This window comes from Asterias rubens, chromosome 18, assembly GCF_902459465.1.
Source record: "Asterias rubens chromosome 18, eAstRub1.3, whole genome shotgun sequence".
NCBI lineage: Eukaryota > Metazoa > Echinodermata > Asteroidea > Forcipulatida > Asteriidae > Asterias > Asterias rubens.
The window spans coordinates 10,899,434-10,914,966 of record NC_047079.1 but is presented as its reverse complement, the minus strand read 5'-3'; the positions used below and the strand labels follow the sequence as shown (position 1 = coordinate 10,914,966).

The following is a 15,533-nucleotide window of genomic DNA, read 5'->3' as shown; positions in this document are numbered from 1 at the left end:
AAATTACTTCTTTCTCCAAAATTACATCACTTCAGTGGGAGTCGTTTCTCACAATGTTTTACACTATAAACCTCTCCCCATTACTCATTACCAAGTAAGTTTTTATGCAAGTAATTATTTTGAGCAATTATTACACTCAGTGTCCACTGCCTTTAATCGCATCTTTATTGAACATTTTGCCTACCAATTCAGCATAACATCCACAAAAAACAATCTATGACCCTACCTTTAAAAGATGTTCTAAATTATTTTTGGTTTACACAAACACTGACATGATGTTATCCCAGCTGTCATAAATGATCTTCAATGGAGGATTTGGTTGCAGATTCCTCAACATACAGTTGCATCTGATGGTAAAAAAAGTGTTATGAAAAAAAGCACTTTTAATTGATGGAAATCCAGGAATAATAATTTTGGTGTTTTGGTGACCGTTAAGTGTAACCACACCTTGAAGTGACCGTCCACGGCCTTCTAAAAGAACTAGTTACAAATAAATCTTGGGAAAAATATCAATAAGTTATTTACAAACCTGTAAAGAGAAACAATAATTAATTAGTGATTCACAAACCTGTAGAGAGAAAAAAATTCAATAGTTATTTACAAACCTGTAAAGAGAAACAAAAATTAATTCGTTATTTACAAACCTGTAAAGAGAACCACAAATTAATAAGTTATTTACAAACCTGTAAAGAGAAACAAAAATTAAATAGTTGTTTACAAACCTGTACAGAGAAACAAAAAAGTGAATTAGTTATTTACAAACCTGTACAGAGAAACAAAAATTAATTAGTAATTTACAAACCTGTAAAGAGAAACAAAAATTGATTAGTTATTTACAAACCTGTACAGAGAAACAAAAGTTAATTAGTTATTTACAAACCTGTACAGAGAAACAAAAATTAAATAGTTATTTACAAACCTGTAAAGAGAAACAAAAGTTTATTAGTTATTTACAAACCTGTACAGAAAAACAAAAATTAATAAGTTAATTACAAACCTGAACAGAGAAACACAAATTAATTAGTTATTTAAAAACCTGTAAAGAGAGAGAAAAATTAATTAGTTTTTACAAACCTGTAAAGAGAAAAAACCTGCAAAAAAATTAAATAGTTATTTACAAACCTGTACAGAGAAACAAAAAATAATTAGTTATTTACAAACCTGTAAAAAAACAAAAATTAATTAGTTATTTACAAACCTCCACAGAGAAACAAACATTTATTAGTTATTTACAAACCTGTAAAGAGAAACAAAAATTAATTTGTTATTTACAAACCTGTACAGAGAAACAAAAATTAAATAGTTATTTACAAACCTGAAAAGAGAAACAAAAATTAAATAGTTATTTACAAACCTGAAAAGAGAAACAAAAATTAAATAGTTATTTACAAACCTGTAAAGAGAAACAAAAATTTAATAGTTATTTACAAACCTGTAAAGAGAAACAAAAATGTAATAGTTATTTACAAACCTGTAAAGAGAAACAAAACCTGCAAACAAATTAAATAGTTAATTACAAACCTGTAAAGAGAAACAAAAATTAAATAGTTATTTACAAACCTGTAAAGAGAAACAAAAATTCAATAGTTATTTACCAACCTGTTAAGAGAAACACAATTTAATTAGTTATTTACAAACCTGTACAGAGAAACAAAAATTAAATAGTTATTTACAAACCTGTAAAGAGAAACAAAAATTCAATAGTTATTAGTTATTTACAAACCTGTACAGAGAAACAAAAATTAATTAGTTATTTACAAACCTGTACAGAGAAACAAAAATAATTAGTTATTTACAAACCTGTACAGAGAAACAAAAATTAAATAGTTATTAACAAACCTGTACAGAGAAACAAAAAATAATTTGTTATTTACAAACCTGTAAAGAGAAACAAAAATTCAATAGTTATTTACAAACCTGTACAGAGAAACAAAAATTCAATAGTTATTTACAAACCTGAAAAGAGAAACAAAAATTCAATAGTTATTGACAAACCTGTAAAGAGAAACAAAAATTAATTAGTTGTTTGCAAACCTGTACAGAGAAACAAAAATTAATTAGTTATTTACAAACCTGTATAGAGAAACAAAAATTAATTAGTTATTTACAAACCTGTAAAGAGAAACAAAAATTAAATAGTTATTTACAAACCTGTAAAGAGAAACAAAAATTAAATAGTTATTTACAAACCTGTAAAGAGAAACAAAAATTAATTAGTTATTTACAAACCTGTAAAGAGAAACAAAAATTTAATAGTTATTTACAAACCTGTAAAGAGAAACAAAAATTCAATAGTTATTAGTTATTTACAAACCTGTACAGAGAAACAAAAATTAATTAGTTATTTACAAACCTGTACAGAGAAACAAAAATAATTAGTTATTTACAAACCTGTACAGAGAAACAAAAATTAAATAGTTATTTACAAACCTGTAAAGAGAAACAAAAAATAATTAGTTATTTACAAACCTGTAAAGAGAAACAAAAATTAAATAGTTATTTACAAACCTGTACAGAGAAACAAAAATTCAATAGTTATTTACAAACCTGAAAAGAGAAACAAAAATTCAATAGTTATTGACAAACCTGTAAAGAGAAACAAAAATTAATTAGTTGTTTGCAAACCTGTACAGAGAAACAAAAATTAATTAGTTATTTACAAACCTGTAAAGAGAAACAAAAATTAAATAGTTATTTACAAACCTGTAAAGAGAAACAAAAATTAATTAGTTATTTACAAACCTGTACAGAGAAACAAAAATTAAATAGTTATTTACAAACCTGTAAAGAGAAACAAAAGTTTATTAGTTATTTACAAACCTGTACAGAAAAACAAAAATTATAAGTTAATTACAAACCTGTACAGAGAAACAAAAGTTAATTAGTTATTAAAAAACATGTAAAGAGAGAGAAAAATTAATTAGTTATTTACAAACCTGTAAAGAGAAAAAACCTGAAAAAAAATTAAATAGTTATTTACAAACCTGTAAAGAGAAACAAAAATTAATTAGTTATTTACAAACCTGTACAGAGAAACAAAAAATAATTTGTTATTTACAAACCTGTACAGAGAAACAAAAATTAATAAGTTATTTACAAACCTGAAAAGAGAAACAAAAATTAAATAGTTATTTACAAACCTGAAAAGAGAAACAAAAATTAAATAGTTATTTACAAACCTGTAAAGAGAAACAAAAATTAAATAGTTATTTACAAACCTGTAAAGAGAAACAAAAATGTAATAGTTATTTACAAACCTGTAAGGAGAAACAAAACCTGCAAACAAATTAAATAGTTAATTACAAACCTGTAAAGAGAAACAAAAATTAAATAGTTATGTACAAACCTGTAAAGAGAAACAAAAATTCAATAGTTATTTACAAACCTGTGAAGAGAAACATAATTTAATTAGTTATTTACAAACCTGTACAGAGAAACAAAAATTCAATAGTTATTTACAAACCTGTAAAGAGAAACAAAAATTCAATAGTTATTAGTTATTTACAAACCTGTACAGAGAATCAAAAATTAATTAGTTATTTACAAACCTGTACAGAGAAACAAAAATAATTAGTTATTTACAAACCTGTACAGAGAAACAAAAATTAAATAGTTATTTACAAACCTGTAAATAGAAACAAAACCTGCAAACAAATTAAATAGTTATTTACAAACCTGTACAGAGAAACAAAAAATAATTAGTTATTTACAAACCTGTAAAGAGAAACAAAAATTAAATAGTTATTTACAAACCTGTACAGAGAAACAAAAATTCAATAGTTATATTCAAACCTGTTAAGAGAAACACAATTTAATTAGTTATTTACAAACCTGTACAGAGAAACAAAAATTAATTAGTTATTTACAAACCTGAAAAGAGAAACAAAAATTAAATAGTTATTCACAAACCTGTAAAGAGAAACAAAAATTAATTAGTTGTTTGCAAACCTGTACAGAGAAACAAAAATTAATTAGTTATTTACAAACCTGTACAGAGAATCAAAAATTAATTAGTTATTTACAAACCTGTAAAGAGAAACAAAAATTAATTAGTTATTTACAAACCTGTACAGAGAAACAAAAAATAAATAGTTATTTACAAACCTGTAAATAGAAACAAAACCTGCAAACAAATTAAATAGTTATTTACAAACCTGTAAAGAGAAACTAAACTAATTAGTTATTTACAAACCTGTAAAGAGAAACAAAAATTAAATAGTTATTTACAAACCTGTAGAGAGAAACAAAACCTGCAAACAAATTAAATAGTTATTTACAAACCTGTGAAGAGAAACAAAAATTAAATAGTTATTTACAAACCTGTACAGAGAAACAAAAATAATTAGTTATTTACAAACCTGTAAAGAGACACAAAAATTAATTAGTTGTTTACAAACCTGTACAGAGAAACAAAAATTAAATAGTTATTTACAAACCTGTAAAGAGAAACAAAAATTAATTAGTTATTTACAAACCTGTACAGAGAAACAAAACTAATTAGTTATTTACAAACCTGTACAGAGAAACAAAAATTAAATAGTTATGTACAAACCTGTAAAGAGAAACAAAAATTAATTAGTTATTTACAAACCTGTACAGAGAAACAAAACTAATTAGTAATTTACAAACCTGTACAGAGAAACAAAAATTAAATAGTTATTTACAAACCTGTAAATAGAAACAAAACCTGCAAACAAATTAAATAGTTATTTACAAACCTGTAAAGAGAAACAAAAATTAAATAGTTATTTACAAACCTGTAAAGAGAAAAAAAAATTAAATAGTTATTTACAAACCTGTAAAGAGAAACAAAAATTAATTAGTTATTTACAAACCTGTACAGAGAAACAAAAATAATTAGTTATTTACAAACCTGTACAGAGAAACAAAAATAATTAGTTATTTACAAACCTGTAAAGAGAAAAAAAAATTAAATAGTTATTTACAAACCTGTACAGAGAAACAAAAATTAAATAGTTATTTACAAATCTGTAAAGAGAAACAAAAATTAATTAGTTATTTACAAACCTGTAAAGAGAAACAAAAATTAATAAGTTATTTACAAACCTGTAAAGAGAAACAAACATTAAGTATTATTCGTGTTGTGTAAGGCATGTAAAAGAACCCAGTGCACTTATCAAAAAGAGAAGGGGTTCACCCGGGTGTTCCTGGCAGTAGCTGCTAAATGCGCTGCAGCACCTTGTAAACCCTTATAAGGTGCTACATATTTGGGTCTCATTATTCGTCAATTCAATATCTTTTAGAAAGTTTGTATGTACCTAGCGCCGTGGGTACCTTGTTTGGTAGATATGTGCGCTAGACCTGCTCTGTGAAAATGAGTCAGATGTTGACAATTTAAAGAATTGAGTTATATTGAGTTACAGCAGTTATTTGGTATATATGTCTAAGCTTTGGGTGTATCGCGTTGCTGAGTTACTCCTGTTTGAAATTAGCCAATACATCATTTCATGTGAAAAACGAATTACAAGTAAAGTGATGTTTTAAACTACCATTTCGCGTAAAAGGATACTAATTAGACTAAAGTATAATCACAAAATTGTTGTTTTCATAGCTTTATTGCCTAAAAGTGAGGCTTCTAAAGGTTTACCATGCAAATATGGATCTTAAAAAAAATTTAAAAAAAAAAACCTTTTTTGGGGGGACATTTTTCACATTAAACTGTCCATGACTTAGTGCATTGGGCGCAATCTGACTCATTTTCAAAGAGTGGGTCACAGACTTTGATACTATTATTATATTATTATCTCTAAGACGTACCTTGATAAGATCAGAAGACATCATCTTGAGTGGTGTCATGGAAGAATCTTTTAATGCACTGAGATGTTCATCTGCTTCGATCCATGGAAAATCCTGAAGCACATCAAGAAAAATGTATAGAGATTGAAGGCCTATTAAAGCCATTGGACCCTTTCGGTTCAGAAAAAAAAAAAGTTCACAGATTTACAAATAACTTACAGGGTTAACAGAAGGCAATGGTGAAAGACTTCTCTTGAAATATTATTCCATGAAATGCTTTACTTTTTGAGAAAACAGCAAAACAATATAAATTCTCGTTAACGAGAATTACGGATTTATTTTAAACACATGTCATGACACGGCGAAACGCGCGGAAACAAGGGTGGGTTTTTCCGTTGTTTTCTCCCGACTCCGATGACTGATTGAGCCTAAATTTTCACAGGTTTGTTATTTGATATAGAAGTTGTGGTACACAAAGTGTGGACCTTGGACAACACTGTTTACTGAAAGGGTCGAATGGCTTTAAAGAGCTCAGCGCAAAAAGTCTGGATTAAGTTAGAAGAAATTCCATTCTAAATTCAGAAATTAACAAAATTCCACTGAAGTAGTTATAAAGGCAGTGGACAATATTGGTAATTACTCAAAATAATTATTGACATAAAACCTTACTTGGTAATGAGTAATGGGGAGAGGTTGATAGTATAAAACATTGTGAGAAATGGCTCCTTCTGAAGTAATGTAGTTTTCAAGAAAGAAGTAATTTTACACAAAGTTTATTTCGAGACCTCAGATTTAGAATTTGAAGTCTAAAAATCAAGCATCTGAAAGCACACAACTTCTTGTGACAAGGGTGTTTTTCTTTCATTATTATATCGCAACTTCGACGACCGATTGAGCTCAAATTTTCACAAGTTTGTTATTTTATGCATATGTTGAGATACAACAAGTGAGAAGACTGGCATTTGACAAATACCAATAGTGTTCAGTGTCTTCAAGAGGACAATTACAAGGAAAGACTTTGTTGTGAGTGTACCTGAATAAACTGACTATCTTCCATGGAAAAGACCGCCGAACTCTTGGTGTGGACGAGGATCTTAAAGGAGCAGTCTGAAAACAAATAAAAAGGTAAACATTTAAAGGGCAGGTCACATTCTGATTTCAAAGAGCTAGTACTTCCCTAGTCTTGGTTCAAGACACTTCTGTTGTGTATTTTGGTGGATCATAGGGAGATATTAATAACAGGCGAGAGTCTTGAACCAAGACTGGCATTTCTCTGACAAACTATTTCCTAACTTAAAGTACCTGGCGGGTTAGACTGTAGTGCAGCATCACATGTGTTGATTCTCAGGAGGAAGGCTCTCAGTGACTGTTCTATGTTGATTAGGAAGCTGTCATTGCTACAAAGAGATGTATAAACATGAAATAGTCAAGAGTTCCTGGTTATACCGTTTAATAGTGTGGGTTTGAATCCCCCAGTAACACTTGCAAGACAATTAACCATTGTGTCGTCCTTCCGATGGGGGCATGGAAAAAAGCCATTAGTTCCATGTGTTGTGTAATGCATGTAAAAGAACCTGGTGCACTTATTGAAAAGAGAAGAGGTTTGCCCGGTGTTCCTGGCTGTGGCTACTGTATGCACCGTAGCACCTTGTAAACCCTTATAAGGTGCTAAATAATTAGGTCTCAGAATTCATCACCCTCCATTCCCTATCTTTCTGTATAAATGTATACCAATGAATACCTTGTTGGTAGATCTGGCGTATAAAACTTTGATATTATTATTATTATAACTAAAATGTAGTATCATATACCTGAGCGATCTTGAAGATGGGGGCGCTATCTCAAAGACGAAGCGTTCAACTGGATGTTGCAGTGCGTGAATGATCACCACAGAGATGCACTGAATTTCATCCTGGACAGTAATACACAGAAGTGAGAATCATTGCAGACAAAAAAGGTCTGAAACTTTACTCCGGGGCCCAATTTCATAGAGCAGCTCAGGCACAGAAACTAGCTAAGCAACAATTTTGCTTACCAGAATAAGGTTACCAGCACAAATACCATCTCACATTAAACTATCTGTGGCTGGTATCCTGCTTAACTTTGTTGTAACTCTAGGTCTTTGAGTGTAACAATTAAATTAGTAAGTACTGAGGAAGTGTGTGGTACTGTTTAGTTCCCCCAAAAAGATACTGTAAAAAAACCAGTTTGGCCAATAGAACTCACTTTGACCAATAGAGGTTTTATTCCTGCAATGACGTCTGTGATGTACTGATTGAGTTCTGGATGGCGGGACATCTATGAGATAAGATACATCAAAATAATTGTTAAATTAAATAATTATATTTCATCATCATCGTAATAAACAAGTTTGGTATCGTGTCCGAGTGGCCCGGAGCGGTGGACTCCTGCAACTTACAGAATGTGGGTTCGAATCCTGGCCTGGTCAGTCGCAACACTTGTGTCCTTGTCTTGAGCAAGGTACTTTATCATAATTGCTTCTCTCCATCCAGCAGGAGTACAAATGTACTAGTGAGAGTTTCAACTTCCATGGGAAAATCTTAAAGTCTATTATGGGAAACTTCTGAAGGGGGCCAAGGTCAGAGGACCAGTAGACTTGATGACACAAGTCGTTAGCGCTGCCTGTTACAAACACACATTCTGCCGTTCATGCAACAGTCACAGTGCGATTATCGTTCATGCAACGGTTGTAAGTACAGTGCGTGGCAGCTCTATACTGGGATCGAAGATGTGTGTACCGTCCCCGTAACTACACCGCTTTATAACAATTACCGACTTGATTTCAAGACTAGAGGACTAGGGGCAACAGAGCGCCCATGGCCTCTATCCATAACCTACGTATACTATAATTCCAGGCCTGCAAATTGGGGAGACTGCCTTTCAAATACATGTTAATTAAAACTACCGGTACATGAATTTGAAAGGTAGAAGACAGGCCTCAAAGTCTTGTTTATGACCGAACATTTTTGGGACCACTTTAGTCCCATGTAAGTAACGATGTTCAATTATGCGCAAGACTTGCACATTACTTGGATACTGTGATACTGTACCATGGTACCGTGAATTCCCACTTACCTGTACCGGCACATTATACTTTTTCCTGCGATCGAAAATTCCAGATGGGTACAAGTTTCTGATGTACAAAATTTGATTCACTGCAACCTCCAGAAATTCACACAAGATATCGGCCGCAACTTTTAACAAAAAGAAATTAGGTTGTTACATACAAAACTGTGTAACTTCTTACTGAAAAGTCAAAAATTCAAATGAAGTCTTCTTTTTTGTTGGCCCTTTCAATTTCATAAAATGTATTTGTCGTATTGCATCAGTCAGATGATCAGAGGCATCAAAATAATGTGTGGAGTTTCCCACTTTTACGATTACCAGTTACAATCATAATCATCATGACAATTTTTAGATTTAAATTCTAAAATTAAATTGTAAATTTTACAACTTAATTTTACAATTTAATTTTTAAACTTTACAGTAAAAAATATCAAAAATAACCGATTGAGCAAGTTTGTGTTATCATCACTGTATCGTCACTGTTTGTAGACTGAAAGAATCGAATAAATTATGCCTGATTTTAGTGTAACTGTATATGTAATACCACATACCGGAAACTACAACACCGGACAAAGAGGGCGATATTATTTTATCACGAAACAGATGCAGTGACAATTCCGCTTCGGTGAGATGAGTAACCCAACAAACAAGTATTTTCAGCACAAACCTTGAGACAACTTTATCCCGTTGCCATAATTCCCTTGCTCGGTAGCCATGGTCAATAGTTCATCTTGAATTCAACTATTTAAGAGCTTTCAATGTCACTAAAACAAAATATGCTGAAGAAACATAATGACATTTCCAACGACTTCCGTACTTGTCCAAAATTTATTTTTCGCGGTAGGTTGAAATAGCGCCACCAAGCGTCCGTCGTAAAAAAAAATAAATGGGGAATAGAGATCAATGAGAGAGAGACACTGATTGAATAAAATTATTTGGAGGCAACTGAACTTCTTTTATCTTTTTGAGAGACTAAAAAGGAGGGGAGGGGGGCAAATGCACCCAGTCCCTTGGTGTCAGTGCCCCCCTACAAAGCCCCGGTGCCCCGTTTTTGAAATATAAAACTTTGCAGATTGAACATTTCCAGAGATTTGGCCTTGGTCTACACCTTCGTCTCTTGAAACACCATTTCCATTTAAACGTACGCATTCACGCAAGATTAGGGAAATTAACGTTAAAAAGGACCCCCCCCTAAAAAAAACTACCCTCCTTTAGGCGCAGTGGCGGCCCAGTGCTTCCCCCTATAGCTGTTGATTTGTTTTTAAAGCTAACATCGAGATGAAGACCGTCAGAACTTAATGATCGAAACGTCGACTTAAACTAACGGTCACACCAAACTTTAAGGAATGCTGTCAACCCTGGCCAGCTCAACTTTTCAAACAAGTTAAAAGAGTCGTCTTTACGATATTAGTAAAAACTCTTGAAGCCTCATTTTTACGGCAAGAAAGGAAAAAAGAAAAATAATTTCCTTACACCCGAGTCTTTTTTCCACATCAATCGTTGTGAATTACACACAAAAGTATAAGAAATATAACCCATGCATCGTGACCAGAGGGTTATAATTTTGTCACTTTATATCATTCTGAAAATGAACATGGTTTACTGTTACTCCCCTTCTATTAAAACTTGCCAGTAATAGATTATGACTGTGCCCCGAAGCCATGCCGTAACAAGAGGCGGATTTCTTTTTCCTAGAAGAAAATTCTATTATCGTTTTGTTTTCATCATAAACGATTTGTATTCAGGTTTCAATGCGAAAGGTCGAGCGAAATAGATTATTTTCTTACTTCAGTCATTGTGTCTACTTGAATTCGGGACCAGAGGTGCTTTTTAAGAAAACAAATTCAGTGCATCGAAGAGGCCCCAAAGAGACAGGGAGCAAACAGAAAAAAAGCAACAACACAGATAGTCTGGTTCCAAGACCCCAAAATCTCCGACTAGGCTCTGTCGAATTTAGATTTTTAACAAGAGACGTCAAGGAATCTTTGGTCAGGGGACCAGACTACAACACAGACAACATCACAAAAGCAACATTATGCAAATCAACAATGAAGATTGCTAAAAAATGTTCGGGGAAAATTATCCGTATACCATGTCGCCACCATTAGTTTTGAAATAAAAATTAGTATTCTAATTAGTTTTCTAACATTGACATCAGTTTAAAAACAAATTTTATTTTTAGTCTGCGAAGACGACATGTACGCAGAACTCTCTCTCCTTACGACTTGTTGTGATTCTGAAAAGAACCTGTGAATTATCAACTTGACGTTTCGATCAGTATGCTCTGATCGTCTTCAGGAGAATAATGAAGACACTCATACATTCTCCTGGAGACCCTCACAGCATTCTGATCGAAACGTTAACTTTTTAGACAACCGGTTCTTAGGGGTAGAGAGTTATACATAAATAGTGTCTCAACAATAGAATTATCAACCAACATCCAATTTACCATTATACAAACAAACAAACGCAGATGAACACCTCAACAAAAACCCAAACCCAAACCGCAAACAAACAAATAATACACGGCGGCAATTATTTTGCATCCTCTCACCACACACAACATTTCACAACAGACAACGATAAACACGCAACATTGTAACTAAATCAATCACTTAAAAACAAGACATGAAGAACAAAATGACTGAAACTGTTCACTATAATCAGCAGTGTTTTAATGACGTCATACCTGCACAATTACAAGCAAAAGTATGTACAATACAGTCGTATAACAGAGTGAACTGTACCTACTATTAACATTAATTTACAAAATATATCCATTAAAGTTGGACAGATGATTGAAATCGAAGTTATTCCTGTTTGTTTTTTTAAGTAGAAGTCCAGAATAAAAATGTATAGATCAAGAAAAGGAGCAATATACGATTTATTTAGGGTCACAGCTTTTCCCTTTAGAGATCCCTTTGTCGCCTTTAGAGATCACCATTACAGATTCGTTTAGAATAAATTCTAGTGGCACAGACACAACGATCAGGGGCATGGAATGACCCACTCCTTCTGTGAAGCATCGTGACTGGCAGAGTGTGGTATAAAACCCGAGGATTTGCAATAAATGTGGACAACTTTTAGAGTAACAAGTGTTCCGACACAAACAATATTAGTAAAAAATGTTGGGACATTCTTGCAGGCAAAGCTAATAAGGGTCTTTATCAAATCAAAGCCCCTTGCTTTTTTTCACTTGTCTTTTTACAAAAGAAAATACACTACACCATATTTACATTCATTGCTCAGAAACTGATTGTACCGTTCCTTCTAATCAACCATTTACACTATTTAAACAATTCTCGGCAATCCAAACAGTTGTTGTTGGGGTTCACAGAATAGTGCGCCCCCTGAGTTTGGGCATCACATAGGGTGTGTTCGTTTAGCTTCCCTGGGTCGACCCCGGTGTGTGGCGGTTTTTTTTCCAGGACGAACGTGGGTAATTATCTGCACACGTTCGTCCTGGACAAATATAAACGTCACACACCGGGGTTGACCCGGGGAAGCTAATCGAAATTATATTGATCATTTTACAAACACACCAGCAGCTTATGGTCTGGTAGCCTGAACATCTGACGTCACACTTCGAGGCTCGTGAACAACGCCAGAGACCGGCATCAAAACACTGGCGTGTAGATTCACCTTTGATCTCACAAATGTCACATAGAGATACACAGTCAAATTCTATGCGGACTTGAGAACAGTGTACTGCAGCTAGCTCATATCACTGCATGTTTATCAAAATGATATAATCACGGGACCCGTCTATATCGTTACGGATAAAGACATGAACCCAGTCTAATGGTCTGGTAGCCTGAACATCTGACGTCACACTTCGAGGCTCGTGAGTAACCCTTGCGGACAAAGACAACGGACCAGCCTAATGATGTGGTTCCCCGTCTTTGCCCATCGGACACCGGTATAAGAATTCATAGGTTGATTTTGGAGATGAAATTAGGCCCTGGTTAGAGATGGCCAGTATATTATGTGTACAACCATTGCAGACACCGGGCGAAAGGTTGCAATGGGTGCGTTCGATTAGTTACCCCTGGTCAACCCCACGGTGCTCACTCGGGTGAGCTCCCGATTCAAAACGCTAATCGAATGATCACTCACCGCTCTCGTGGTGACGTCATGCACCTCGGGTCAGCCCCAAGTGACCCGTTCCATAAGCAGGGCACTTGGGGCTGACCTGGGTGAGCCCCTGGAATGAAGTCAAAGCTATTCGAACGTACCGGGGCAGACCGGGGTCAACCCGGGGAAGAAAATCGAACGCACCCGGTACCCACATACCTTTTTACATATACCCATTGGGCAAGCGCTAACTGTTGAATGAGGTGCATGCTGGGCTAGCTAGCGATGAGCCTGACATTTCGAAGCCTTCCTCCCAAACATCCCCCAAAAAGAAACCCCCACATGTAATAAACTACCGTCAAGTTTAGTTCAATTACTCCAAGGTGAACGAACTCAGTCGAGTCTCGATGATAAAAGACAGAAAACTCTATTTTCAATTCAGGATTTACCTTGAGTCTCAAGGCTTGAGTGCATTCTTCGAAAACCACCTGCACGATCTTAAATCAATTTCATTATATACAGAACGTGAGCACTAAGGTAAAATAATGGTAAATCACTGAGTATACAGGGGAAGTACACTGTTACAAATCATCTAGATGTCATAAAAATAACCCGTAGTTTGAACCTAAAATTGTGAGCATTTTACCAAACCGGGTGGATTTCACAAAGAGTTAAAGGAACACGTTGCCTTGGATCGGTCGAGTTGGTCTATAAAAAGCGTTCGTAACCGTTTGTTATAAAATGCATGTTCAATGATCAACACAAACATGCCTCAAAATTGCACGGTTTCCTTTTACCTCGTCGACTAACACGGTCGGCCATTTATGGGAGTCAAATTTTTGACTCCCATAAATGGCCGACCGTGTTAGTTCGCACAGTAAAAGGAAAACCACGCAATTTCGAGGCAAACTTGTGTGGATCATTGTAGTTTACTTTTAAAACATCTTTCCAACCATATGTATTATATAAAGAACGGTTACATACGCTTTTTATAGACCAACTCGTCCGATCCAAGGCAACGTGTTCCTTTAAGACTAGTCTCATCTCGAGTTAGGACGAGTCACTCAACCTTTGTTAGGACTAGCCTTAAGTTTTTTTTTTAATATCTCCTAGGACTAGTCCTAACTCTTATTGAAATCTACCTCAGGTGTTTACTATGTGCTCAAAACATAAGTGCCCACTCATTATTACTCAACATTATTTTTCATTAAGATTTTTTATCAGCAGATTGCTTAACAAAATATCTCCGCTAAGTAAAAATAGCAGGAAACCCGTGACAAATAGTGTGTGACGTGAAATATTGGTTGATAACCTCTTTAAGCTTCCCACAATATACAATATTTGGTTTGAGATTAATAATAATAATAATAATAATTAACCATTCTTATATAGCGCATAACACATAGAAATCAAACATGTCCCTAAGCGCTTCTGAGAAAAACACAACAGAATACAAAGACAAGATGTACTGGGTAACAAACAAAATGGATGAATTAAATGATAAATAAGTGCGTCTTTAAAGCAATCTCAAACCTAATAATGGAATCAATGTTTGTTATGTGTTCCGGGAGATTGTTCCATAAGGTTGAGGCTGTGTGAACGAAGCTGCGTTCACCATATGATTTGGTCTTCACTGGTGGAATAACAAACAACTTTTTCTTATTAGAACGAAGATTTCTAGAAGGTGTGTACAATGTTAACAGCTCTGTCAAATAAGGAGGCGCAAAATCATAAAAACATTCATATGCTAACAACAATATTTAAGATTGTGACAAATTAACTGCGTGCACATAATGAGATTAGCCACACCAAGTGTTTGCAAATAGATTGTTGTAGATGTGATAGTAATTTTCGTTTTAAAATGTAGTTTTGCTATAATATAGTTAATCTCTTACTGCGGTTTATAAAATAAAGCATCGGCAGTTGCTTAGCAAAATAATTTCTACTTTAAAGGTATTATACAGTATTTGTGGAGCTCACGCACTAGTCACAGACAGTGTTCATGTTTTGAAATACAATGACATAATGTGTAAATTTGGGCTTAATCTTTTGTGTGAAATCAGGAGAAATAGTAAAAACCATGCTCAATTTCTGCATGTAAACTTTCAGGTTTTTTCCCCTTACCAATCCTGTATGAACACCTTTCAACTATTTAGTTTTTATACAAACTTTACATAGCTTAAACGCGGTAACAGACAGGGGGGGGGGTATTTTGAAGGATGTCACGTATGAAAGGAAGAAGGGGCGAGGGGAGGGGCACGGGATTAATGGGGGGAGGGGCGAATACTAGCACTCGTCATGATACGAAAAATCTGTACATGTTGCTTGATCAATGTACGTTGGGTCTTCGTAGAGTAAATATTCCTGCTCTCCTCCGTCACATGGTGGGAAATCTCGCGGATCCACGGACTGAGAGAAGTCTCGCCGATTCTCGTGCTGTGGGAAATCATCTGTGACCTATAGGAATACGGACAAAAAGACACAAACATTAATAATAACGAGTTCTAAAATACACCTTCACTATCATTCTGTGTCACTATATTCTGTGTCACTATATTCGGTGTCACTATTATTCTGTGTCACTATAAGTTTTTATCTTAAAGGCAGTGGACACT

The 15,533-nt window shown here is 33.9% G+C and overlaps 2 protein-coding genes across 3 annotated transcripts in view; both read right to left on the bottom strand.

Moving 5' to 3' along the window:
• Positions 1–84: 84 nt before the first annotated feature.
• On the bottom strand, positions 85–9,677 carry LOC117302515 (mitotic spindle assembly checkpoint protein MAD2B-like). 2 transcript variants are annotated; one of them, XM_033786480.1, is made up of 8 exons: positions 9,512–9,677; positions 8,854–8,972; positions 7,984–8,055; positions 7,569–7,669; positions 7,060–7,154; positions 6,791–6,864; positions 5,779–5,871; positions 85–347 (listed from the first exon to the last, which is right to left on the bottom strand). In XM_033786480.1, the coding sequence occupies exons 1-8, from the start codon at positions 9,558–9,560 to the stop codon at positions 291–293; spliced, it is 660 nt and encodes a 219-aa protein (XP_033642371.1). In that variant the 5' UTR covers positions 9,561–9,677; the 3' UTR covers positions 85–290. The 2 variants fall into 2 exon arrangements, with proteins under 2 accessions (XP_033642371.1, XP_033642373.1); XM_033786482.1 differs by lacking the exon at positions 9,512–9,677 and adding an exon at positions 9,286–9,320.
• A 4,752-nt stretch (positions 9,678–14,429) lies between these two features.
• Positions 14,430–15,533, bottom strand: part of LOC117302779 (cell wall integrity and stress response component 4-like) — a 28,266-nt gene continuing 27,162 nt past the window's right edge. The window contains exon 5 of the mRNA XM_033786814.1: positions 14,430–15,375. Within this exon, the coding sequence (XP_033642705.1) occupies positions 15,205–15,375 (171 nt within the window). The 3' untranslated portion in view covers positions 14,430–15,204. The remainder of the gene's footprint in view (positions 15,376–15,533) is intronic.

Bases quoted from the DNA above. Each gene is read 5' to 3' on its own strand.
- LOC117302515 (XM_033786480.1), bottom strand. From the start codon at position 9,560: ATGGCTACCGAGCAAGGGAATTATGGCAACGGGATAAAGTTGTCTCAA. The intron at 7,155-7,568 runs GTATATGATACT...ATCTCTTTGTAG, and splicing joins CCATCTTCAAGATCGCTCAG to CAATGACAGCTTCCTAATCA. The intron at 348-5,778 runs GTACGTCTTAGA...TTTTACCATCAG, and splicing joins TGTCTTCTGATCTTATCAAG to ATGCAACTGTATGTTGAGGA.